Source organism: Sceloporus occidentalis, unplaced genomic scaffold (assembly GCF_023333645.1).
Source record: "Sceloporus occidentalis isolate IW3139 unplaced genomic scaffold, rSceOcc1.0.p SCAF_6, whole genome shotgun sequence".
Taxonomy (NCBI): Eukaryota; Metazoa; Chordata; class Lepidosauria; order Squamata; family Phrynosomatidae; genus Sceloporus; species Sceloporus occidentalis.
In genome coordinates, this window is record NW_028316986.1 from 42,493,982 (window position 1) to 42,521,954 (window position 27,973).

At 42.4% G+C, this 27,973-nt stretch overlaps 1 protein-coding gene across 2 annotated transcripts; it reads left to right on the plus strand.

Moving 5' to 3' along the window:
• Positions 1-27,957, plus strand: LOC149310666 (signal recognition particle 9 kDa protein). 2 transcript variants are annotated; one of them, XM_089529424.1, is made up of 3 exons: positions 1-181; positions 6,157-6,225; positions 27,818-27,957. In XM_089529424.1, exons 1-3 carry the CDS (start codon positions 110-112, stop codon positions 27,884-27,886), a joined length of 210 nt encoding a protein of 69 aa, XP_089385550.1. In that variant the 5' UTR covers positions 1-109; the 3' UTR covers positions 27,887-27,957. The 2 variants fall into 2 exon arrangements, with proteins under 2 accessions (XP_089385550.1, XP_089385549.1); XM_089529423.1 differs by lacking the exon at positions 27,818-27,957 and adding an exon at positions 14,721-15,915 and having other exon boundaries at positions 9-181.
• Positions 27,958-27,973: the final 16 nt, after the last annotated feature.

Sequence of the window (27,973 nt, forward strand, 5' to 3'; positions counted from 1 at the left end):
GTTGGTGGGAGCTTTCAGTCCAGCCAATAGCGGGGCTGGCCGGTGGCCGCCATTTTGGGTGCGCTGGGGCGAGTGCTGAGGTGTCCGTTTGCCGGGGAAGGAGGCCGCCATGCCGCACTTCCAGACCTGGGAGGAGTTCAGCCGCTCGGCCGAGAAGCTCTACTTGGCTGACCCCATGAAGGTGGCACCTGGGGAGGGAAGGAAGCACAGGGAAGCTGGGAAGAGGCCGGCCTTTGCTGGGGGAGAGGGGCTGGGCAGTGGTTCTCAGCCTTTGGGCCTCCAGACTTTTGTACTCCAATTCCCAGAAGCCCCAGTCAGTGTGCTCATTGGTCAGGAATGCTGGGAGTTGGAGTCTCAAAAGCCAGAGGACCAAAGGCTGAGAACCACTGTCCCAGAGAATCATTGGAAATAGTTGTCCATAGGAAAACCTTGGTCAAGTGTTCAATGATTCACTGTGGGCAAGTATTCCTCTATGTCTCCCTATGGGCAAGTATTTCCCTATGTCTCCCTATGGGCAAGTATTCCTCTATGTCTCCCTATGGGCAAGTATTCCTCTATGTCTCCCTATGGGCAAGTATTCCTCTATGTCTCCCTATGGGCAAGTATTCCTCTATGTCTCCCTATGGGCAAGTATTCCTCTATGTCTCCCTATGGGCAAGTATTCCTCTATGTCTCTCTATGGGCAAGTATTCCTCTATGTTTCCCTATGGGCAACTATTCCTCTATGTCTCCCTATGGGCAACTATTCCTCTATGTCTCCCTATGGGCAAGTATTCCTCTATGTCTCCCTATGGGCAAGTATTCCTCTATGTTGCCCTATGGGCAACTATTCCTCCATGTCTCCCTATGGGCAAGTATTCCTCTATGTCTCTCTATGGGCAAGTATTCCTCTATGTCTCTCTATGGGCAAGTATTCCTCTATGTTTCCCTATGGGCAACTATTCCTCTATGTCTCCCTATGGGCAACTATTCCTCTATGTCTCCCTATGGGCAAGTATTCCTCTATGTCTCCCTATGGGCAAGTATTCCTCTATGTTGCCCTATGGGCAACTATTCCTCCATGTCTCCCTATGGGCAAGTATTCCTCAATGGTTCCCTGTGGGCAAGTACTGCCATTTGTTGTAGTACCTCCTGACCTTGGGCAAGTCACACTCTCTCAGCCTCCGGAGAGCAATCGTGAACCCCCTTCTGAAGGAACTTGCCCAGAAAACCCCAGGATGAGTTTCCTTGGGGTCGCCGTAAGTCTGAAACATGAACGAACGCAGACACAACACACAAAACCAATAGTTCTCAGCCTTTGGTCCTTGAGATTTTTGAGACTTCAACTCCCAGAATTCCTGAAGAGAGAACATACTGACTGGGACTTCTGGGAATTAAAGTCCAAAACATCTGGAGGCCCAAAGGTTGAGAGCCACTGGTCTAGGGAATCATTGGGGAATGCTTGCCCATAGGGAAACATATGGAAATACATGCCCATAGGGAAATATAAGTGAATACTTGCCCATAGGGAGACATTGGGGAATAAGTTGCCTTAGGGAAAACATACTTGCCCATAGGGAAACAGGGGAATACATGCCCATAGGGAGACATAGGGGAATGCTTGCCCGTAGGGAAACCATACTTATCCATAGGGAAATATAAGGGAACGCTTGTCCATAGAGAAACATAGGAGAATACATGCCCATAGGGAGACATAGGGGAATGCTTGCCCATAGGGAAACATAGGGAAATACATGCCCATAGGGAAATATAAGGGAATACTTGCCCATAGGGAGACATTGGGGAATAAGTTGCCTTAGGGAAAACATACTTGCCCATAGGGAAACAGGGGAATACATGCCCATAGGGAGACATAGGGGAATGCTTGCCCATAGGGAAACCATACTTATCCATAGGGAAATATAAGGGAACACTTGTCCATAGAGAAACATAGGAGAATACATGCCCATAGGGAGACATAGGGGAATGCTTGCCCATAGGGAAACATAGGGAAATACATGCCCATAGGGAAATATAAGGGAATACTTGCCCATAGGGAGACATTGGGGAATAAGTTGCCTTAGGGAAAACATACTTGCCCATAGGGAAACAGGGGAATATATGCCCATAGAGAAACATAGGGAAATACTTGCCCATAGGGAATCATTGAATACTTGACCAATATTTTCCTATGGGCAACTATTTTCTAATGTTTCTCTATGGGCAAGTAATCAAGAAGTTCAAGAAGTCTCCTGGATTTGATACATTTCCTGGGTTGATTCTGGCCTAGACTTAGGGAACTGCCATTGCCTTCCTCTGAGGCTGAGAGAGTGTGACTCACCTAAGGTCACCCAGTGGGTTTACATGGCCAAACTAGGATTTGAACCTTGGTCTCCAGAGTCATAGTCCAGTGCTTCAACCACTAGACCACACTGAGTGTATCTTAATGCTTTTACAGTATTGTGTTTAAACTGTTGGTTTTATGTGTTTTCTTTTTTAATTGTATTTTGTTTTTTAACGTGTTGTTCCCTGTCTTGAAGGGAGGCTGGAAAGAAATAACATTTATTGTTTATTTGGTGGCTGAGTTGCATGACGTATTTTGGTGCACATAATACAGCAATAATGGGAAACACATGGCCTTCCAGACAGAGTGATCTTTCTTTTCCAGGACATAATCCTCTATTTGAACCTTCTGCTCAGAAGGAATTCCAAAATGTCCTCCATTTTGAGCATGACTAAGAAGCACAAATTTAGATATCTATAGCCTGTTACAGACTGCCAAAATAAAGCTGCTTTGAGTCTTGTTGGAGGTATGCTATTTAAATGATGCGTGGGTCCTAAGAGTCCGGAGGTCGCGCCAAAGCCACACTCCATTCCTAAGCACTGGAGTGCAGCTTTGGTGCAGCTTCCGGATTCTTAGGATGCATGCATCATTTAAATAGCATACCTCCAACAAGACCCAAAGCAGCTTTATTTTGGCAGTCTGTAACAGGCCTATGAGTCTTTTTAGCTTTCATTTTGTTATGTTGTACATTTTTCTGGGAATTACTAAATTTTGGTGCCTTGTCCTCCTTTGTGCTCACCCTGGCTTTTAGATGATGTTGGACAGCAACTCCCAGCAGTACTAACCAGCCTAGCCAATCGAGAAAGGTTATGGGAGTTGCAGTCCAGCTATTTAGAGAGGGGGATATGCTGTTGTTGTTAACTCAGGGTGACTTGATGTCCTAACCCAGTGATGGCGAACCTTTCACAGACCGAGTGCCCAAACTGCAACCCAGACCACACTTATTTATTGCAAAGTGCCACGTCCCTCTGGCTTTCTAGTAAGAAACTCTGGCAAACTCTGTGCTAGGGTGAGAGCATGTGTGCCCACAGAGAGGGCTCTTGAGTGCCACGTCTGGCACGCGTGCCATAGGTTCACCATCACTGTCCTAACCGCAGAGGAGGACAAGGCACTGCAAAATGTGAGACATTTTAACATGTAGGACATTACAAAATAAAGGCTAAAACACCAATGTAAATGTAAACTCATATCTTAGTCATGATCAAAATAGAAGACATTTTTGGAATTCGTCCTGGACAGAAAGTGAAAATGTAGGACATGTCCTGGAGGAGGAGGATATCTTGTCACCCTGTGATGACTGTCCTTTAGTCGACCCTGACTTATGGCAACCAAGAGGATGAGATATCTTCAAGCTCGCTTATCCACTGCTTTGCTCAAGATTCATGCCCATAGACTCCCTAATTGACCCTATCCATCTGGCATGAGGTCTTCCTATCTTTCTACTTCCATCCACCATTCCTAGCATTGTTGTGTTTTCTAATGAGTCGAGTGCCTTCTCATGACGTGGCCAAAGTACGACAGCCTCAATTTGATCATCTTGGCTTCCAGGGAGAGTTCAAACTTGATCTGTTCTAGAATCGAACACTCATCTCTAGGAACAAATCTCAAACGAGTTGATTTTCATCTTATCCAGTTTCTTTGCTGTTCAGCTTTCATATCCATACATGATCATCTGGAAAGCAATGGATTCGATGAGTCTAACTTCAGTGCTCAGTTGCGTATCTTTACTCTTTAGCTTCTCTTGTTCTTCCATAGCTGCCCTTCCCATTCCTAGCCTTCTTCTAATTTCTTGACTGTAGTCTCCATTCTGACCAATATTTGATCCAAGGTGTGGGAAATGTTTGCCTGGTTTGATTTCCACGTTATCTAGATTGAATTTTTGGAACTCCTTTGTGGTCATTAATTTTGTTTATGTTAAGCAGTAATCCTGCCTTTGCACTTTCTTTGATCCTCCTTAATAATTGTTCCAGGTCTGTGAAATTTTCTGCTATTAGTATGGTGTTATCTGCATATCTTAAGCTGTTGATGTTCCTTCTTCTTATCTTCACTCCTCCTCCTTCTGAGTCTACGTCTGCTTTTTGTATGATGTTTTCTGCGTACAAGTTAAACAGGTAGGGTGATAAGATGCAGACTTGTCTGATCCCTTTGTTAATTGTGAACCATTCTGTTTCTCCATATTCAGTTTTAACAGTAGCCTTTTGTCCTAAGTACAGATTTCTCATCAGAACTATCAGATATGGTGGCATTCTCATGTTCTTAAGAACCATCAATAGCTTTTTGTTATCTATTCAGTCACATTCATTGCTGTAGTTTATAAAGCATATGCTGATACTTTTCTGTAATTCCTTTATGTGGTCCATTAGCCATTATTTGTTTGCATTGTTGTTGTTCCCAGTGACTTTGCCTTTCCTGAACCCTTTTTGCTACTCTGGAATTTCTCCATATTTGATTGGAGTCCATGTTGCAGAATTTTAAGCATAATTTTGCTTGTATGGGAAGTTAATGCTATGGTCCTATAGTTGCTACTGCCTTTTATCTCCCTTTTTTTGTGTGGGTGGGTGGGTGGCGGTAAATATTGAATGTTTCCAGTCTGTTAGCCACTATTTTGTTTTCCATATTTGTTGGCATATTTTAGTTAACATTGGAGTTGATATGGTCTGTGTGGATTCTATCAGTTCAACTGGAATATCACCTGTACCTGGTGATTTATTGCTCGCAGTTTCTCTTATTGCAACTTCCACCTCACTTTTTAGAATTTGCAGTTGATCTTCATATGGTTCTTCATTTCATCTGTTGTTCATTTTTTGTGTGTGTCTTTCATGTCTTTTTTCCATGTCTCTTCTGTGTATTGGATCCAGTGTCTTTTTATTTCTTTGTGATCTTGGAGTATGTTCCTTTTCTTGTCATAGAGCATCCCAGACTGTGGTTTGAACTTCCCTTGCAAACCATGGAGAGAGGGCATTTGATTGAATGAAATAGATAGACCCCTTCTCCTGCAGTATGTTTATTCTTAACATTTAAAAGATTGGCTTTTTTATTTTATTTTGTTTGATGAAATAGCCTAAAACATTTCTTTCTCTTTGAGGTAGACAGGGCTGTACCTAGATAGTTGCACAGAGAAATTTAGCACATTGCATCTGTGGCACGCAATTGTGTTGCAGACTCTTGCTAAACTACATGCTTCTCAATTTGATCAGTTTGATTAATAACAATGATCTTGTATATGCATGATTTATACTGCATCGGTGACTGTTCCGAAGAGGCTTTTAATGGCTTATCAGCTGAAAGTAAATAATGTGCTCTGAATATGAAGGTTTTATCTTGAAGCCAATCTGTACAAGTCTTTCCCTTGTAGCAGTGCTTGGCAGCATAAGTTTTGTTACTGTTAACCAACCTCTCAAATGAAATTATATCTAATTAGATATGTTACAAGATATGACACCTCTGTTTATCTGATTCAGAGTTGAAGGTCACCTATATATCTATGAGCAGAGTGATGAAAGGCGAGAGCTTAGGGAGCCCTGGTAGCACAGTGGTTAAATGCCAGTACTGCAGACACTCACTCATAGCCACAAGGTTGTGAGTTCGATTCCAGCCAGGGGCCTCAGAAGTCAAAACCGCAAATGTGAAGGGCCTAACTATATTTTCTTTCAGTCCCTAAGTGACAAAGATGAACATGCTTGGGCCAGCTGGTTATTAAAAGGAGGAAACAGGCTATTGAGTTTTGCACAGCTATTTCCAAGGTGGATTACAAAATATACATGTTACTTTTTGTAGTTGCTGGGTGGAAACAGTATTTGCAGATTTGTAAAATGATGTTTGTGTCATTTCAGGTGCGTGTGGTGCTCAAATACCGACACTGCGATGGGAATCTGTGCATCAAAGTAACGGATGATGTTGTTGTAAGTAAAATGTTAATGGTGGGATTTCTGCAGTATTATCCTCTAAAGACTATGCTAAACTGTTTGCAAAACTGTCTTTTGATTTTGTTTTAGCTGAAGAATGATACTTACTATATATACGCATGTATAAGTCTAGAAATTTTAGTCACAAATTGATCCCAAAAACTAGGGTTGGCTTATTTTCAGGTCAGTGTAAACACTGTATTTTAATTCTTACCAACAGAGGAGCTATCCTATTCTCTGAGTAGAGTGGTGAAAGAAGAGAGCTTAGTTTGTCTCAGAGCACCTAAAAAAAGTGTTATTCCCCCTCCACTTCTGGCCTATTTGAATGGCTAGGTGGGAAAATGGCAGCAGGTGACAGCTCTTTGGTACTTCCCCTCAAAGAGAGCTGAGGAATTGAGTTTTGAAGGATTTGAATAAGAATACACATTAGTGTATGTTTGTCAACTTTTTTGGGTTAAAATCAGGCAAAGTTATCACATTAAAGGGTATAACCAGTGCTAACATGGTCTCCACTTTGCTTTGCCTCTTCATCCTTTTTGACATGTGTGAGCTTTCTTAGCCTTGCTTGTGCCTGGTCACCTCTCCCACATGTCACACAGCCATGATTTACTGCACTCTTCATTCAGCATTTAGGGTGTGCACAAAGAGTTATGCCTGCCTGGATTTTGTAAGTTCTTTGGCATTGTTTCCCTTTGCTTTGTCCTTTACATCCTTTGTTTCATGCCCCTAAGTTTTACCCTTTTACTAGTATGCCTGTTTTATTTGAGGAAAAAATGGCAGGATACTTTGTTAGCAACAGTATGAATTGCTTGCTTCTTAGAAATGTCTTTTAAATACCACTAACAGGTTGAGTCTCCCTGATCCAGAATTCCAAAATCCTGAATTGTCCACATGGGCGGCTGAGGTAGTGATACCTTTGCTTTGTGATGGTTCAGTGTACACAAGCTTTGTTTCATGCACAAAATAAAAAATACGTATAGTATTACCTTCAGGCTGTGTATATAAGGTATATACCAGCAGGTCCCAACCTGTGCTCCAAGCAGCCATTAGGGCTCCGTGTGCACTTCCCAGGTGTTCCATGGCTGCTCCAGGAAAATGAAAGAAATAAAAATTGAATGAAATTAAAGAATAGTAACATTACTCCTAAACACCATTAACTTGTAAGACATATGGTAGGCCTCTTAGGGGCTCCACCATAAAAACTGAGTCTAAAAGGGCTCCGCAAGTCAAAAAGATTGGGAACCCTTGGTGTATACGAAACCTAAATGCATTTCATGTTTCGACTTGTGTCCCATCTGCAAGATGTCTCATGTATGGAAATATTCCCCCCAAAAATCTGAAATCCAGAACATTTTTGGTCCCAAGCATTTTGGATACGGGATATTCAACCTGTACTCATAAGTCCATGTTCTTGATGTGAATATGAACCAGTTTTCTCTTAGGTCAGGAATACAGGTTAAAAATAAGTTTAGGCTACAATGTTGTATGTATTTACCTGTGAGTTAAACTCGCTTGTTTTAGCAGGGAATTCTTGTGTAAAAATTGGATTGCACTGCTGAAGGGATTTTCTTTAACGGGGCCTGTGTGTGCGCACAAAAAAAAAAGGGAAAAAAGAGGCTGTGCTGGCCCCAATTTGGGAGTACCCAACTTGAGGGAAAGTCAACAAGGAAGAGCCCACCTTCCTGGGTCCCACCAGCCTGCCAACACTGCAAGACCTCCAATGGCCTACAAAGACTCACCCACTGCCTATGTTCATAGTCAGGCTTGTCTTGAACTTTGCAGACCACCATGCCCAGTGAGAATAATCACAAGGATAACATTCATGCTCCCACTCATGATGAAGGTGCTGCACTTTGCTGTTCAGATCCACAAGAGAAAAGCCAATACTGTAATATTTTACAGGATTCTGATGAAGATGTTGCCAAAATAGAAATGATGATGAAGAAACAGAATGAAAGTCAACCATCTTCAAATCCTGATTTGAATCATGCACACTTCCCATATGCTGATTCCCTACACCAGACAAAGAAGATGAGCTGAAGAATCCAAAACTCTTTCGTCCACCAAAGCCTTACTGCTTTATTGGGATGCAAAGGAATCTTGTAACACCTTTGAGACTAACTGAAAGAATCTGGTAGCATGAAGCTCATAGGCTTGAGCTCACTTCCACAGATACAGATGCATAGGCTTAAAACTACAAAAGCTCATACTACCAGATTATTTCATTTAGTCTCAAAGGTGCTACAAGATCACTTTGTATACTGATTTTCCAGACTAACACAACTATGTCTTTGAATTCTACCTTTAATGGGGAGGATATACAAAATGTTTTCTATATAATTGAACTAAAAAGTTTTAGGTTTTAGGTTGGCAAGTTCATACAAACATATCTTTCTTTCCTTTATCTGATAGTTGAATAGATAGTGGATGTTGATATTTTAATTGTTGCCTGTTTTTTAACTAATTCTATTTTATATTACTATCTACTGTTTATATGTATATTATAGATTGTACGCCATTGGCAGGTTTTATATATGTTTATTGATTGATTATCTGTATGTACAGCGCTGTGTACATTTACAGCGCAATAGAAATAAATTATAATAATAATAATTTCCTTTCCAGAAAACACTGTGATAATAGAATCATAGAATTGGAAGAGACCCAAAGGGCCATCCAGTCGAACCCCCTGCCATGCAGGAACACACAATTAAAGCACCCTTGACAGATGGTCATCCAGCCTCTGCTTAAAAACCTCCAGAGGAGGAGATAGGGATGATGGGGGATGAGTTTGCACTGGACTAGTAATTGTACTCTGAAAGTCAACATCATGAGTCCATAAGAAGTTATAGAAAATATTTTGATGGAGGTTTATTTTTTTAAGTGATCCCTTAATCCATTTTAGCTATTAGTATTTTACATTAATGTAATACTTAAGCTGCCTTGATTCCCAATTTTGAGAAAACTTGAGGTATAAATAAAGATGATACTTTTGTAATACGAGTGTGAGCAATGTGAGCAAGTTCCATTGAACCTGTGGAATTTCTGGGCGAATATGAACTTTGTTAGATTATTTTTGTGAGTTTCCCAGCAGAGAAGGGGATGAGATCCTGACTTTGGGTGGCTCCGCCCACTTGGCTCCTGATAGGCAGGTAGAGATGAAAACACAACCCAGGGCCCTGGCCCCGCCTTCGCGGGCGGAGCCACCCCGGGAATCCCAGTCTTCTTCCTGCCTCACTCCTGGTAGGACGTTTTTTCTCTCATCGCTCTCCGAGCCCTGTTTGAGCCACTGAGGGAGGTGCCTCTCAAATTCCTCACTCTTAAGACATTGATGTTGACGGCGCTTACGTCGGCAAGCCGTGTTTCCAAGATCGGTGCTCTGTCCGCAAAGAATTATACACCATCAGACTGGACTCTGTCCTTCTGTGACCTGATCCGACCTTCATTCCTAAGATCAACTCTGTTTTCCACACATCCCAAGACATTGTCCTTTCCTACTTCTGCCCACGACCCTCCAAGGACTTGGAGAAGATCTGGCATACCCTTGATGTCTGCAGGGCCATAAAGGTTTACCTCAAAAGAACAGCCGCCTTCAGAAAATCAGAGGCCCTCTTCATTTCCTTTCGACCTAACTCAAAAAGAAGGAAGGTGTCTGTTTCCACTCTGGCAAGATGGATTAGAGAGTGTATCATCATCTGCTACAAGATGCTCAACTTACAACCACCGCCCACTCAACCAGGAGTGCAGCTGCTTCAGCGGCGCTGACCACCAATGCCCCTCTGTCTGAGATTTGCAGAGCAGCCATGTGGAACTTCTGCGCCAGCCGGCCCTCCCTAAATTTGGACTGCTTTTGTAAATCCCAAAGTCAGGATGCTCGTCCCCTTCTATGCTGGGAAATGGAACGTTGGACTTACCTGATATACGTCCTTTTGAAGCAGAGAAGGTCCGAGCATCCTCCCCACCCTGTTACTGCCTACTGGCACGAGTGGGTAGCCCCATCAAAATTTTTCATAGCCAAGACCCTTCCAATAAATTTTTAATTAACATACACGAGGGTTTTTTCCTTGGCTTGTCATCGACTGGGATTCCCTGGGTGGCTCCGCCCACGAGGGCGGGGCCAGGGCCCTGGGTTGTGTTTTCATCTCTACCTGCCTATCAGGAGCCAAGTGGGCAAAGCCACCCAAAGTCAGGATGCTCAGACCTTCTCTGTTGGAAAAGGATGTATATCAGGTAAGTCCAATGTTCCGTTTCTCAACATCTACTTGGTTGTTTGGCTCCGTCACCTGGGCAGCAGCCCGGAGGACTCTTTTGCCGCCGGAGCGACGCTTTTCGTTGGGGGCGGGGCTGGTGAGAGCGGCCCCATAAAGCCGGCTCCCGGCCTTCCCCAGAAGACGCCACCCGCCCTCCATCATCTGGGCAGCGGCCCGGAGGACTCTTTTGCCGCCGGAGCGGCGTTTTTCGTTGGGGGCGGGGCCAGTGAGAGCGGCCCCATAAAGCCGGCTCCCGGCCTTCCTCAGAAGACGCCACCCGCCCTCCATCACCTGGGCAGAGGCCCGGAGGACTCTTCTGCCGCTGGAGCGGTGCTTTTCGTTGGGGGCGGGGCCGGTGAGAGCGGCCCCATAAAGCCGGCTCCCGGCCTTCCCCAGAAGACGCCACCCGCCCTCCATCACCGGGACGGCGGCCCGGAGGACTCTTCTGCCGCCGGAGCCACTGGATTGCGCCAGGAGCTGTTTGTGGCTAAGGACTGTTTTGCGGCGCAAGGGACGAGAGAGTTGTGTCCAAGTCAGCGTAGAACAGAGGATGACTGTTGTGTCACACCCCTGTTCTTCCTGTGGTCTGCAAGGGGGAGGGAGAGGGCATGGACGCGGGGAACGCTTCGGCTGGGGAGGAAGAGGGTAACATCGATGTAAGCGGAGCTCCCATTGAGGTGGTGTGGGGCAGGGGGAGGTATGGCGGTAGGAAGGTGGACTTGGGTTACAGAGGAAGGCAAGATCGATGCTTAATATCTATCTCTCCTTCCGGTCCCCCTCCTAACCAAAGGGACCTGAGGGTCATTCCAACCGTGCCACAAACCCTGTCGCTGCTCCTGTGCAATGCCAGGTCGATTAACAACAAGTCCCACATCCTCCATGATCTGTTGGAGGACAGTAATTGCGACCTGGCTTGCATTACCGAAACCTGGCTTGGGCCTGAGGGAGAGGCCGTGTGGGCACAGGCCCTCCCTGCCGGGTTTTTGGTGAAGGACCAGCCCAGGTTAGGTGGGCGGGGGGGGGTGTTGCCTTGGTCCATAAGAACACCTTGTCTCTCACCAGGAACCACATCCGACAAACTTCCTTTATCGAGTGTATTTACCTGACCCTGAAGGCTAGGGACAGTCTGGGGATTCTGTTGGTGTATCGGCCACCCCGTGCGCTAACGGACTCCCTTAATGAGCTGACACAGTTGGTCGCAGAGCTGATGTTGGAGACGCCCAGGCTCTTAGTCCTGGGCGACTTCAACATCCCTTTCGTGGCCAACTACATTCCATCCGGTGCGGCTCGGGAATTCATGGATACCATGGCGGCCATGGGCCTGTCCCAGCTGATTACGGGTCCAACGCATTTTGCGGGTAATACACTGGATTTGGTTTTTTGTACGGATGCGGAAAATCCGTGGACGGATCACTTCCTCGTGGAGGCAAAAATCAAGGCTTCTACCCAGATCCCCCCCGGGGGTGGTGGACCTATTAAGATGGTCCACCCTCGAAGGCTGATGGAACCTGAGAGGTTCCAGGAAGCCTTAGAGGGGCTCACGGTTGGAAATGACGGCGACTCTGTTGATGCCCTGACTGGTATCTGGAATACCGGTCTCTCAAGGGCTATACACAGCATCGCTCCCAAGCGCCCTCTCAGGCCCGCTTCCAAATGTAAGCCCTGGTATACGGAAGACCTCCGGGCTAGGAAGCGGGTCCTGCGACGGCTAGAGCACCGCTGGCGGAAACACCTACGCTTAGCCGACAAGGCTCTCCTAGACTGCCTTTTGGAGGACTATGGAGAGGCGATACGAGCAGCTAAGAACTCGTTCTATGGTGCTCGTGTCGCGTCCGCGGAGTCGCGTCCAGCAGAGTTGTTCAGGGTAGTCAGGGAGCTAACTCAGCTCCCTCCTGCCCTGAACCAGATCCTTGAACCTTCTAAGGCCTGCTGTGACCAATTTAACAACTTCTTCGCAGATAAAACCTCTCGGATAAGCGAAGGTCTTAACACCGGCATTATCGCAGAACCTAGGGTAGAGGCATCCAGAGCCTCCATGGACTCCATTAAACTGGATCAGTTTGAGTTGGTTAGTACCGATGATGTGGACAAGATCCTTGGAAGCGTTCGGAAGACAACCTGCTCCCTCAATCCCTGTCCCTCATGGCTAGCGGCTCAGGGGGGACCGGTGGTAACCTCGTTGTTACACCGGATCATAAATACATCTTTGAGGGATGGGCAATTTCCATCCAGCTTAAAATTGGCCACTATAAAACCGCTGTTAAAAAAGCCCTCCCTCGACCCCCTGATGCATAGTAATTATCGGCCTGTCTCATTGCTGCCATTTTTGGGGAAGGTGATCGAGAGGGCGGTTGCAATCCAGCTTCAATCGATCTTGGATGAAACGGATTATCTGGATCCATTTCAAACTGGCTTTCGGGTGGGTTACGGGGTGGAAACGGCCATGGTCGCCTTGGTCGATGATCTCCGTCTGGGCATCGACAGGGGAAGCGTGTCCCTGTTGGTGCTCTTGGACATCTCAGCGGCTTTCGATACCATAGACCATGGTATCCTTCTGGAGCGCCTGGCAGAGGTGGGAATCGGGGGCACTGCGCTTCAGTGGTTCCGGTCCTACCTCTCTGGGAGGTTCCAGATGGTGCAGCTGGGAGACGCGTGCTCCGATAAGAGGGCCCTTACATCTGGGGTCCCTCAAGGAGCCATCTTGTCTCCCATGCTTTTCAACATTTACATGAAACCGCTGGGAGAGATCATCCGGAGACATGGGGCGCGGGGTTATCAGTACGCTGATGACACCCAAATAGTCTTCTCTATGTCTCCGACTGATGCAGTGACCAGGGATGGCATCTCTTCTCTCGTGGCATGCCTGGAGTCAGTAATGGGCTGGATGAGGGAAAACCGACTCAGTCTGAATCCAGAGAAAACGGAGGTGCTCGTGATAGGTTCTCCTGGCCCGGGGATGGCGGTGGTTCCACCTGTCCTGAACGGGATCACGCTTCCCGTAAAGGACTCGGTACGCAGTCTGGGGGTGCTCCTTGACTCGTCGCTCCACCTTACATCTCAGGTGGATGCGACGGTCAGGAGCACCTGTTATCAGCTTCGGCTGATTCGCCAGCTGCGTCCCTACCTGGGCCAGAGGGACCTTGAAACGTTGGTACATGCTCTGGTAACCTCTCGATTGGATTTCTGCAACGCGCTCTACATGGGGCAACCCTTGTACCATACCCGGAAGCTACAATTGGTACAGAACATGGCAGCCAGACTGGTCCCTGGTACATCCAGGGCCAGTCATATAACGCCTGTATTAAAAGATCTGCACTGGCTGCCTATTTGCTTCCGGGCGCAATACAAGGTGTTGGTTATAACCTATAAAGCCCTACATGGCTTGGGTCCAGGATACCTTGAGGACCGCCTCCCCCCATACAATCCGCCCCGCACACTCAGAACATCTGGGCAGCAGCTACTGAGGGTGCCTGGGGCAAGACTAGCCTCCACCGCAAGGAGGACATTTACCATCTCAGCCCCGACCCTCTGGAATACGCTGCCCATAGAGCTCCGCTCGGCTACCTCCCTGGCCCAGTTCAGGAAGGATTTAAAAACCTTCCTGTTTAAGCGAGCGTTCCCCGATACAAGCTCTAGTTAACCCTCCCCCCTGATAGCCAATGATGAGCTGGCTAATATCTGGTTTTTAAAGTATATTTTAATTTGTTTTATTGTCTTTCATATTGTATATTGTATATGTTATTATGCTGTGCACCGCCCTGATTGGAAGAAGGGCGGTATACAAATAAAGCATTTATTATTTATTATTTATTATTAGAGCAAGGATGAACAACCTGTAGCCCTCCAGATGCTAATGGGATACAACTCTGATCAGTCCTAGTCAGTATATCTGATGATGTCAGATGATGGTAACTGCAGTTGAATGATATCTGAAAAGTTCCAGGTTGCCCATCCCTGTCCTAAAGAAATAGTTCTTTCCTTGAAAGTATGAGTGTACCAGTCTATGTTTGCGAGAGAAAATAAGACCTAACTTGACTTAGAACCCTCGGACTGGATGACAGAAACATTTCTGGGTCCTTATAAGAGGAGCACATAACAAATGGCATCCTGGAAACACGGTATCTTGTTTCTAGAGCAATATTCTTGTTGCTGCATCTTGATGTCTCTTTTGTAAATTCATATTAAAATTAGTTTAAGAAAATTGAAGTAAACCCTGATAAATTTACCTTCCCTTTCTTTCAGTGTCTGCAGTACAGGACAGATCAGGCTCAAGATGTAAAGAAGATTGAGAAATTCCACAGTCAGTTAATGCGACTCATGGTAGCCAAGGAATCTCGGAATGTTGCCATGGAAACAGAGTGAATATCCTGGAAGAATATGAATGTTCTAGTTATATTTTACAGGAGGAAAGTATGGCTTGAATATGGGTAAATTTGGGAACAGACGTTTAGTGGCATCAAGTGGATTATTAAAATCTAAAGTGGGTTTCTAAGAACCTTCAGGCTCCACTTCAGAGTGGCTGGGTGACTCTATGCTTTCATTTGAAAGCCTCTATTTATTTTTTTAATTTCAGCAAGCAGATATGCATGGCCTTTGCTGGAATACTAAAGGTTAAAATGTATTTGGCCAAGATTTATACGCTTTCTTTTGGGCATATCAGCACTGTGCTCAAAAGAGAGGAAGCAGACATGTTTTTCTGAGAAGTGTCAGGATGCTTTTGTATAGAGGGAGGTTTTTTCTTGTTGAATTTTATGTTACTGTATGTTAAAGTAAGGTAGACAGTTAATTAGCATAAAACTGGATGTAATAAACTTTATATATGTACACTATATACACAATTGAAGTGACAAAAGCCCCTATTAGTAATAGGCAAGTGTTCATACCAATACATTAAATATTTTACTTGAGCTTGCTGCTGAATCATACTAGACTTTGGGCCATAGGAAAGAGCTAAGACATAAGACCACATGCAGAACTTCTGTCTCTGAGTGTTGCTAATATTATGTGATGCAATTAAGACATCTGCACAACTTTTACAAGGTTAGCCTCTGATTTCCCTTTACCATTGCCTATACAGTCTTCATCATTTATCCTATTCCTTGCTATGAAACTGTCATCACTAAATGTGATGGCATACTGCATGCTGTTAAATACAGCAGTTGAGAAACAAAAAAATCCAGATATATTATGTATCATTTACAAGGGGTCTGCATAGTTAATTGTGTTAAATCAGAATAAGATGTTGTCTTAAACTGCTTTCTGAATGCTTAGCGAGTCATTCTGTTCACCAAGAAAACAACCTTGGCACAGAAACCATTTTTTTACTAGCTAGCATTGGTTCCCTCTCAAATACATATTATTGTATGATGTATTGCTCATTCCATGTGCTGAGATCAGAAAAATAAAAACACTTGCTGTCATTACTTCTCCTGGCTTCTTATCTCCAGAACTTATGTGGTGTTAATATTCATAATGCATTTGTGTTTCACCTCATGGTGATTGAACTCGAGCCATTTTCACCATTCATAGTTGATGTAATATAGAGACACACTTAGTCTTGAGTCTCATTAACTTTCTAGCATTTTAATTCTATGGCCATTTGAAACATTTTCTGTCCTGGTACCTCATACCAAAGTGAGTGTGTGTGTGTTTACATCTGTAACCTATTCATTTACTGCAAGAAGAGTGAGGAACATCTGAAGATTTTGTAACAGTTTCTGTAGGGCCTTATCTGAATGGTGCCTCCCAAGGATGGAGAGGAGATATTATCAGATACTTGTGTGACATGGGAGAGGTCACGCTGCCACCAAAACATTACTTTGCTTGAAAATTAAAGATTAGAACTAGTATAGACTGTTCCTGCTGGCACATAGGGCTGTATGGCCTTAGAAATCCATTACACAAGAAATGCTAGATATGAATGCGTGGATGATAGCAAAATAAAGTTTAACAATAGTTACTGTGGCACTGAGACCCAGCCTTATCAAAAAGAGTATTAAATGATCTATGAGGAAGTCATGGATTTGAGCCTTACATATCCATATTCTGGTCTGGCTTGCAAGAAAAAAAGATTTGTCTTCAGCTTATAATGTTAAAAACTTCCCTGGCTTTTTCTCTGATCTCTTTTCTGTTCTATCTCTTATTCTTGTAGCAATTGACTTTCTCTATAGATACTCCTTTAATTTGCCATAGCAGAAGAACAGAATTTCTAATGGAATACAGTAAAGATCCTTCATAAAATAACAGAATGTTATAGTAACTTGAAGACTATGTCTGGTGTCATGCTACTGAAATAAAGTAGAGTGACACCACATCAATTTCCATGGCTCAATACTATGGAATTCTGGGATTTGTAGTTCAGTGGTGTGCTACAGCTCTCTGACAGGGAAGGCGAAACATCCAACAAAACTACAAATCCTAAAATTCAATTGCATTGAGTCATAGGAGATAAAGTGCTATAAAACTGCTTTATTTCTGCAGTGTGGCAGCATCCTATATCTAGGGGATCCTTTTGTTGACCTGTGCTGGCATAGTTGAGTGTTATACTAAATAGATCTAATGTTTATAATGTTATATAAGGAGACATGTAGTGTCTTCTTACAGAAGCTGTTTGCTTGGCAATGCACTAACTGCTGGATGGCACCTGGACACATCTACATTCTGACTGCAACGGCCACTGAGTAGGTGTGGAGGTATGCCAGGCATGCTCCTTGTATTGGTTCTTCCCTGCCTCGCAGCCTTGGTGGCATAATTTTATGCTCCCATTGGCTTTATACAGGATTGCCTCTTAGTTACTTTATTTGATGTAAGATTTTGTGGCCCCACTGTATTTCATCAGATGCATGCACTGATTATTATACACATGCAGGGTGTGTACAGGACATAGGTAATTAGTTGGGAAAGATGGAACTAAATTGCAACAAGTACAAACTTAATTGTTATAATTATTAACAGCACAGTAGCTAGGAGTAATACTGCAGATAGCTAGGTAGCTAACAGCAGTAGCTAGGAGTAATACTGCAGATATTACATTTTAATTCTCTTTCTAGTTTGTAGGTATATAAGCATATGCACAGTTGTTAGCTAACTCAGGATCACATCTTCATGGAGCTGATGAAATGGGCTCTTTTCACAAGTGCTTCCAAGTGTCTCAGTTCTTAATTGTTGCTGCAGTTTCTGCTTTTCCTGTAATTACTTTTCACCACTGTCCACTCTGCTTTCTCAGCAGCTCCTCTTCCAAAGTGTTTAGCTGAAGCACAGTAGCTGAATGAGGCTGTGGCCTGCCACAGAAGTTTGCTGTTCCCTACCTGGACCATAGAGAGAACTTGTATATGATATGCAGCACAATCATACTTTCAAGAAGCTGTCCCACATCCCATTTATATCCCTGCAGAGAGGCAAATGAGGAATGCCAGGTTAAACTGGGGCCTTGCTTCTTAAACATGCTAGCTAAGGGAACACGTAATTGCTTCCTATACAGTGTTTCCCCAACATTGGTCCTCCAGGTGTTTTGAACTTTAACTCCTAGAAGCCCCAGCCTGATTAGTCAACAGTCAGTAATTCTGGGAGCTGAAGTCTAATACATCTGGAGGACCCAAGTTTGGGAACCATTGCTTTATACTGAGATAAAGTGACTAATGTTAATAAGACATGTTTATCTGATCATTATAAATATTTTACAGCCATGTTAGTAACCAAGTGATTAATTCGAACAGTAGTTTCTGAATGGCTGATTGTGGAAATGTGGGTGTCAGTTGTTGGCCAAACATTGAGGATAACAAATTTTTATGAATTGATGTGGTCTGATGAGAAATAATGGGCTATTTCAAGCATCTGGAATAAGCCATACATCTGCAAAAGTATAAAGTGGGCACAGTAGTTTATCCAGTTCTGCCATGGATTGTGAAATACCCGTAGCTGCAGTAGTTACCTGCAGGCTCTAGTTTGCTCTAGCTTGATTTAGTAAATAGATTTCGGCCATGAACATCTAGCATTGGAATTTTTTTGACTTTGGTTATTTTAATTATTGCACTTACATTCTGCCTTGCTTCCAATATGAGATCGAAGTCAGATGACAATAATTTTAAAAAGATCCAACTAAAACATTAAAGTTGAAAATGGGCTAAATATCGACATTATTATAAACATGATTAAAACACTTAACCCACTTAAAACTGTAAAAACACATTTTGTATACACAGAGAGAGCACATCACACATGGCAACTCCATAGTTAATATTCAGAAGCTTGCCTAAAAAAAATGCCTTCACCTAGTGTGAAAGACAGAAGGGAAGGAACCAACCAGACTTCCCACTAAAACCTGGAAACAGCCATAGAGAAAGGTTGTTTCCCAAGTCCTTGCCAACTTCACCTACAAGGGTAGTGAGACTGCGAGAAAGCCCTCCCCTGCAGATGGAATGCCTTGGAGTGAGGTGGAATTTCTCCTCCTCTGGAGATGGCCATTTGTGTTGGGGGTTATTTTCAAATTTTCCAAATAAATTTCAAAATGAATAATTAGACCGTAGAGTGGAGGGAATCCTTTTCAAAAGTCTAAGGGGTGGCTAACACATTGGGAGAAAGGAACAGAATTCAGAATGACCTTGACAAACTAGAAAATTGAGCAGAAATTAATAAAATGAAATTCAATAGAGACAAATGCAAAATTCTACATTTAGGTCACAAATACACAGGTATAAGGTAGGGGATGCATGATTCAGCAGTACTACATTCACAAAGAACCTTGCAATTATTGTTGACCGTAAATTGAATATGCACCAGCAGTGTGATGCTGCAGCAAAGAAGGTGAATGCTATTATAGCCTACATTAATAAAAGCATAGTTTCTAAGTTGATGGAAGTAACAGTTCCACTATATTATGCACTATATCATGCCCCCTCTGGAGTACTGTGTACAGTTCTGCCTCAGTTGTACAAGGAAATAGCCAAGTTGGAGCAGGTTCAGGGAAGGGTAACAAAGTTGTATGGAGACCAAAACATGAGGAAAGGTTGAAAGCACTGGGCATGTTCTTGGTGAAGAGAAGACAGGTGATATGCTTGCATTCTTCAAATACTTCAAGGGTGTCAGGAGTATTTAAAGAGAATGTGGGTTTGTTCTCTGTTCATCCTGCTGCCCCAAAGGTATGGACCAGGTCTAATGGTTTTAAGATTTCAACGGAACAATAGAACCAATTACCTAGAAAGATGGTGGGCTCTCCTCCAGACATTTTCTAAAACAGGCTTGACAGCTCTCTCCTAGAGATGCTTTAGCTGGCATTCCTGAATTCAGCGGGAGGTTGGACTCCATGGTCCATCTGTCCCCTTCCAATTCTGATTTTATGTTCTACTCTCATCTTTTTTTCTAAAAAAACAATTTTATTGAACTAATTTAAAATGAGAAACAACATTCATAGTGTATATGAAAGCACAACAACAACATCTATACATATTAATACTTTTAACATTTTATATTCTTGTTCGGTCTCAACTTCATCGTGACAAACTTCACCCTCTTCCTCCCTTTCCCTTCCAGCCTCCAGTTCTTTCCATTCCCACTACTCCATCCTTTCTTCTCTATTTAATTCATTTCCTCTTTCCTTCCACCCAAAACAAATCCTTTCCATCCTTCAACTCCATCCATTATCATTCATTTGTATCTTTTATTTCCTTATTTCTTCCAGTCATTTCCCCTCTTTTATCACCTCCTCCTTCCCTTACACACTTTATCACTTTCATTTCACCTTCCTCCCCATTCATCTTTGGTACTTCTCTTCCAATGTTCTTGAGCTAATTTATTTTTCATGATTTCTGTATATTCTTAGTTATTCTTAATTCTTCTGTTTTCCTTTTTATTACCTATATTCTCATTTCCTTCTTTGTCAGTCTCTCACCCTCTCATCTTTTCTCTTTCAAACACTATCCAGACCTGTACTTTTTCCCTGTCTCACCTGTTGCCATTCTCCTTCTTTCATCCTACATACCCTTCATCCCATTATCCTCTTTTATGAATGATTCCCTATTTTCTCCCCTCTAGTCTCCCTCTTCCTATCTTTCCCCTTCGTTTTCTAAGCTTCCTTTTCCCTACCAGAAAAATAATATGGTCCCTGTTGTATTTTCTGTACAGTTCACGCTCATCAATTGAGTCTCCTTCTTTGGAGGTTTTTAAACAGGCTGGATGGCCATCTGTCAGGGGTGTTTTGACTGTGAGTTCCTGCATGGTGGGGCTGGACTGGATGGCCCTTGAGCTCTCTTCCAACTCTATCATTCTATATAAAGGTGTGTATGGCTGCAGCCTTAGCTATGTGCAGCAAAACAAATGTGTTCTACACACTGGTTACAGTTACACACTGTCGAGCAAGTGTAGTGTAGTGTAGTGGTTTGAGCATTGGGCTACAACTCTGGAGATCAGGGTTCAGTTCCCTTCTTGGCCATGGAAACCCACTGGGTGACCTTGGGTGAGACACATACTTTCAGCCCCAGAAAACCCATGAAAAGTTTGCTTTAGGGTCGCCATAAGTCAGAAACAACAACAAAACAGTTATATTGCTTCTTCCAGTGAACCCAACATGGTTAATGTGGCCTCTCCTCACCACTTGATCCTGAGAGCCATCTTGTGATGTTCATCAGGCTGAGAGAGTGTGCCAGCCAAGTTCACCCAGTGAGTTCTGTGGCTACTGCATGGGGGCTAGAAGCTGGTTCTAGCAAGTCCAAAATGCTAACAGTGGTGGTCTGTATGTAGTCTTTTAAAGAATTTAAAATATTTTTTAATATATAATGGTTTAATTTTATAAATTTTTTAAAATATTTATATTTAAGGAATGTTTGGTATAATTTTAATCTGTATTGTTTTAAATATGCTGTGAGCTGCCTTGCGTCTCATTACTGACAGAAAGGTGGGGTACAAACAAGGTGACCAGATGTCCTCCTTTTCCAGGACATGCCCTACATTTCTGTCTTCTGTCCAGAAGGAATTCCAAGATGTCCTCCATTTTGAACAAGACGGAGAAGCATGAATTTATATTTCTATGAGTGTTTTTAGCTTTTATTTTGTAACATCTTTTCCTTGAATACCCTAGAATTTTTTTAAAAAATTAAAAGTTATATTGTTTTAGCTAGATGATTTTAATTGGTTTTTTAAAAAAATTCTTGTAAAGTCTTTTAAAATGTTTTTATCTTGTGAGCGGATGTTGTTGTTGATAATAATGGTGATGATGTGCTGCCAAGACTCACAGCCTTAATGTTCTGGGATTCTTTTTTATTATTTATTTATTTATTTGAAAAGCTGTATTAATTATAAAACAGGAAAAAACATTACTCACAACATACATAATACAAAAATCATAATATTCATCAGATCTCCTCACACATATAACTCTTAACACACATCACATCTTTTAAAATACATATTACATACTACAATTTCAAACTTTGCAACTTACAACTTACAAAATTTCCATCCTATTCTCTTCTTCCTCAACCCCATTTCTCCTTATTCCTTACTCATCCCTTCCTCGCTTACTCTTACCCTCCTCGTACAACTTTCCTCACATTCTTTCATTCTCTACCATATCTACCATGCCTACTTCCTATTTTCCAGTATATTTCTATTTCTTTTCCATTGTACGACTTTCTTTAAATGCATCCTTATTCTGTGGAGGCTTCTGGGATTCTAATTAATAGGGATAATGATGCTCAGTATGGAAAGAGTCCAGGGGATTATACAGGCAAAATCAATATTAACAGCTACAATCACTTTAAAATATTATTTAAATAGCCTAAAACATATTACTTATGGCATTAGTTGCCACCTCCCAGCAAATCCCCTGTTCCTCCTAATTGTAGCTGCAATCCTTACAGCAGCTGCAGAAGAAAAGCTGCACCCTGAGGTTGAGATCCCTTTAAGACCTTCTTTCTCCTCACCTTCCCACTCGGGCCCTCCATTCTGGTAGTCAAGGTCTGCTGTCCCAGCTCAGGATTTTCTCTGCCCCATCTCAGATTCGCCCCTTTTCACTCACTGCCCCTCACTCCTGGAACCTTCTTCCCCCACAAGCAAGAGCCATCACTTCTTTAACCAGCTTCAAAATGGAGTTGAAGGCCATCCTGTTCAGAGAAGTGTTCCCAGGCACTGCATAACTGTCACTTGCTATTTGATGTTCTTTTGTTGCCTGTTTTATTGAACCATTTCCTGTATTGCTATGTATTTTATATGTATTATCCTATTATCTCTTAGATTGTACGCCATAGGCAGGCTTTCTCTTATACATTTATTGTTTTATGTACAGCGCTGTGCAAATCTACAGTGCTAAATAAATAAATAAATAATAAAAGTACTTAAACTTGATCCTACTGCTTCAACCAGAAGGGATTATATTCCTCACCCTTCCTGTGACTTCTAAAAACCTGCTCTGGAGGACCAAGGAGGGTGGCCAGATGTCTTCAATTTCCAGGACATGTCCTACATTTCAACCCTATGTCCAGGAGGAAATCCAAAAGGTCCACCATTTTGAGCAGGACTAAGAAGCATGAATTTATATCTCTTACTAGTGTTTTTAGCTGTCACTTTGTCGTGTCCTACATTTTTCTTGAATGCCCTACATTTTGTGGCACCTTGTCTTCCTTTGCGGTGAGGACATCTGGCAGGGTGATAAGATGTCCTCCTTTTCCAGAACACATGCTACATTTCAACCCTCTATCCAGGAGGAATTCCAAAAGATCCACCATCTTGAGCATGACAAAGCCTCAGTCTACATTTATATTAAGTGTTGCTGCCTTTTGTTTGGTCCTGTCCTGCATTTTTCTTGAATGTCCCACTTTCTGTGGTACTTTGCCCTCCTTGGCGGTGAGGACATCTGATCACCTTGGGACCAGGGAACTCTCTGTAGAAGGTTTCTTGGACCTTCACATCCATCTTGCCATGCCCACATTGCATCTTGGCCTGAGGCTTTCTTCCAAATGACATTTTTGTGAGGCCTAAGAGGGCCACTGTGGTGTAGGGGTTTGAGCTTTGGATTAAGAGTCTGGAGACCTGGGTTCGAATCCTCTCTTAAGCATTAAAAAACCCACTGGGCTGATCTTGTTAGGTAAAAAAGGCTGTATGCAGAGTCTTAGGACTTTGGTAACTAAAGGTTTACTTAGAAGCAAGTAGAACATAACAACGGATGGATACAGAGAGGCATGGAAAGCAAAAGAAAGGAGTTGGGCAGAGCAGTGGAGAACAGAAGATCTTGGAGATGTGTCATCTGCAAGGTAGCCATCATGCGTTGAGATCAACATGAGGGCAGTTAACAACAAAAATTGCACCAGAGCTGTCTGACAGAGAAGGTTAAATATCTCACGAAGCTACAGATCCCAGCATTCTATAGCATTCAGCAATCACAGTTAAAGTCGTGTCAAACTGCATCAATTCTGCAGTGTAGATGCAGCCACAGAGTGCCATGGGTATAAAATAACCACAACATCTCTCTTCCCTGCCTTCCCTCCCTTTAACATGCTTAGAAAAGTTTAAACTACTTGCTCAGAGGTGAAAAAAGGTAAATGTGTTGGTAAATGTCACATTTCCCTTTTGATAATTATACTCAAAGTTATTAAGAGAAACTTATTTGCCCCCCAGTGAAGCATTCCCACTGTGTGTGGTACCTGGGAATTGAACCTTGTGTTATTGTTGTTGTTGTTGTTGTTGTTATTACTTACCCAGCTCTCCCCATGCAATGAGGTGGGGAACAACAACAGACCAATATGCAACATCAATTAAAACACAATTATCAGTTAAAAGACACACATTAATTTAAAAGAACGAACATTAAGACAATCCATATTTAACATCATTTAAAATTTACATTCCACCTAATACCTGTTTCATGTGATGATACACGAGTCAACAGTGTGATGTGGCAGCTAAAAAGGCAAAGCGAGACAAGGCTGCATCAATAGAAGTATAATATCTAGATCAAGAGAAGTAATAGTGCCACTCTATTCTGCCCTGGTTATCATGCCTTATGAGGGGAGACTTACGAAGCTGGGTATGTTTAGCCTGGAGGAGAGAAGGTTAAGAGGTAAAATGATATCCCTGTTTAATAAATATTTGAAAGGATGTCATATTGAGGATGGAGCAAGCTTGTTTTCTGCTGCACCAGAGAATAGGACATGGAACAATGGATTCAAACTACAGGAAAAGAGATTCCACCTCAACATTAGGAAGAAAATTCTGACAATATTAATAATAATAATAATAATAATAATAATAATAATTTTATTTGTATTTTCCTGCCTCTCCCTGCGGATCAAGGCGGGATTACATCAATAAAATAAGCCAGTACAGATATATAATACAATCAATAAAACACTGACATTATTATTAGTTCAATAAAATAGCTAAAACATCTAGAACATCTAAAACATCTAGAAAACATACATCATAACCAGAAGTGAAGCATTTTATCTTAAAGATCTCCAAAAGCGGTCGGCTGGATAAGCCCATAAGAGCTGTTTGACACTTCCTGAGAGTGTGGTGGTGTCTCCTTCTTTGGAGGTCTTTAAACAGAGGCTGGATGGCCATCTGTCAATGGGGATACTTTGATTCTGTGTTCCTGCATGGCAGGAAGCTGGATTGAATGGCCCTTGAGGTCTCTTCCAACTTATGATAACAGTCCAGTTTGAAGTGGCTACACTGTTATTTCCTAACATATGTTTCTAGAGTTTGTATGATTGGATTTGAGGGTTTTGTTGTTATCTTGTTAGGTTTGTGCTTTCGAATGCTACCTCTTTATGCAAGGAAATTATGATAATCTAATTAGTAATTCATTAACACCATCATACCTGGAACAGCCTTACGTATGGAGACATTCCGATTGTAAGGCAATTTTCAGTCACTGTAACTGAAGCTCAACTGCCTTTGAAAGTGCCACAGATCTCTTGATCATTTCTAGCTAGTAAACAAAGCAAAATTTGTACCAATCACTGTTTTGTTAGCATCCTCATCCCAACAATCCTTAAGAACAATTCTAGGTTTGATCACCTAGCAGAGCCCAGTTTGAATATGTCCCACCACTTTGCACTTGTTTATTTATGTTGTTTACCACCCAGTCTGATGAAGAGATCTAGTTTAATGAAAGCTTGTCCACTGTTTTGTGGCTACTGAATCTGTGTACTAAAGTTATTGCCCTAATACAGATTTTGGATTTCCCCCCATTACGGCCAAGATGGCTACACCTGCTTTATATGAGATTTAGGATTCTGTCTAAAGATTTCCTTTCTACCATAATATGAAGAGATGTATCACAGGGCCCAATTTCATACTTCAAAACTCAAATGTATTTTAGGATGGTGGCAATAATTTTTAATATGTTTTATATCCTACAAGGTAGACTCTTTAAAAGCCTTGCATTTGTAGAGAACGCAAGCTAGAAATATACATGAATAACTTAACTCAACTGAGCATATCAAATCCAGCTTCGTGATCCATATTTCATGCAATTCAATGGATCATAATAGTTCTCTTAAGATTCCTACCTTTTTGCTCTGCGCTTTATCTTTAAAAGTTAAGGCCATGGAGATTTTTCCTCACTCCTTTAGATAAGAAGTATGGTCCAGATGATGGAAAGTAGGATAAGAAATGGATACAGGGTGGCCACTGCAAGAAACATCCTCTTTCAGAAGAGGTTGTGAGAAGAGGACATACTGGTACCCAGCCATTTTCCAACAAAGGACCTCCAAAAAGAGACTCCAGCATAAAAAACAACATAAAGTCTTGTGGCAACTTAAAAACTAAATCCCTCCCCCTCCCATTCCACCTTTAATTCACAAAAACTTACTTGCCTTATATCAAATGAAATACTAGTCTTTAAGATGCCACAAAACTTGCATAATGCAGTTACTACTAAAATTCTAGCTTTGAGTTTCTCCCCTGCTTTTTTTTTTTTTTTTTTGCTAAGCATGAGTTTCGACCAGACCAACACAGCTATTGAAGAGATCATTAAACAGAGAGTCTGTGAACATCTAGAAGGCAATTCCACAATCACAAAAAGTCAACATGGGTTTCAGAGAAACAAGTCATGCCAGACTAATGTGATCTCTTTCTTTGATAAAATTACCAGCTTGGTAGATGAAGGGAATGCTGTGGATATAGTATATCTTCATTTCAGCAAGGCCTTTGACAAAGTTCCCCATGACATTCTTGCAAACATGCTACTAAAATGTGGGCTAGACAAAGTAACTGTTGCATGGATTTGTAATTGGTTGACCGGCTGAACCCAAAGGGTGCTCAACAATGGCTCCTTTTCATCCTGGAGAAAGTGACCAGTGGGGTCCCACAGGGCTCTGTCCTGGGCCCAGTGCTATTCAACATCTTTATCAATGACCTGGATGACAGAGTTGGGGGCATACTCATCAAATTTGCAGATGACACCAAATTAGGAGGAGTAGCTAATACCCCTGAGGACAGGATCAACATTCAAAATGACCTGAATAGAGTAGAAAACTGGGCCAAAGCTAACAAAATGAAATTTAATATGGAGAAATGTAAGGTACTGCACTTAGGACAAACATTTGAAATACATAGCTATAGGATGGGGGACACCTGGCTGAACAAGACTACGTGTGAAAGGGATCTAGGAGTCCAAGTAGACCACTAGTTGAACATGAGTCAACAGTGTGATGCCGCAGCTAAAAAGGCCAATGCAATTTGTGTCAGTAGCTCTGTTGCTGTGCAAGTACTTCTGTTGCTACTATGTATGTGTATATATAAAGTCTGGTACTGTATTTTAGAATGCTAACAGATGATTGAATAATTTGTGGGTTTTCTCTTGACTGCTTGGGTTTTTACTTTGAGAGTTAAGTTCTTTTGTAGTTGATTTTTTTTAAAAGAAGCATAGAGAGAATTTTCATATAACCTGATATTCAGTCACTGATTTTGTCCCGCCAGATCAAAAACCCAGCAAGTCATTGGTTGGCACAAGTTTCTCTGTTGCTTTTATCTGTATGTGAAGTCTGGAAATGTACTTTGCACTCCACAAGGCCAGCAGCTGATTAAATAATTGATGGGTGTTCTCTCATGCTTGTCTGCCTGGGATTCTATTGTGAGGGTTAAAGAGAAGGTAATCCAAGCTATATTCATTTCCTTTTGGATCTTTCTGGGAATTGCTAGGCTGTGGTCAGAAATCGAGTGAAAGAAAGAGCTTCAAAGAGAATGTTCATTCTGTTGGGATAATCTCATGCCTTTCTGTATTGTGTGTAGATTAAGTTATGAGGCTGCACAGTTGCTTTTGTTGGAAGTCTGCACTGTTGCACCATTATTCGGGAATTTGATAAAAGAATGATTTGCTGTGTTTCTTTTTTTTATCTCGGCAGAGTCATGAGCAAGGACTGGAATTCCAGGGATCTTCTGAAGGTATGTCCCATTGTCCAAAGCAGAAGTAGATGCACTGAGGTAGAGGTGGGAGCATCCCTGTAATGCTTTATTGGGATATCCCTGTCTTCCTTTTGACAGAATTATGCTTTTTGAAA

Bases quoted from the DNA above. Each gene is read 5' to 3' on its own strand.
- LOC149310666 (XM_089529423.1), top strand. From the start codon at position 110: ATGCCGCACTTCCAGACCTGGGAGGAGTTCAGCCGCTCGGCCGAGAAG. The intron at 182-6,156 runs GTGGCACCTGGG...GTGTCATTTCAG, and splicing joins ACTTGGCTGACCCCATGAAG to GTGCGTGTGGTGCTCAAATA. The intron at 6,226-14,720 runs GTAAGTAAAATG...CCTTTCTTTCAG, and splicing joins AAGTAACGGATGATGTTGTT to TGTCTGCAGTACAGGACAGA.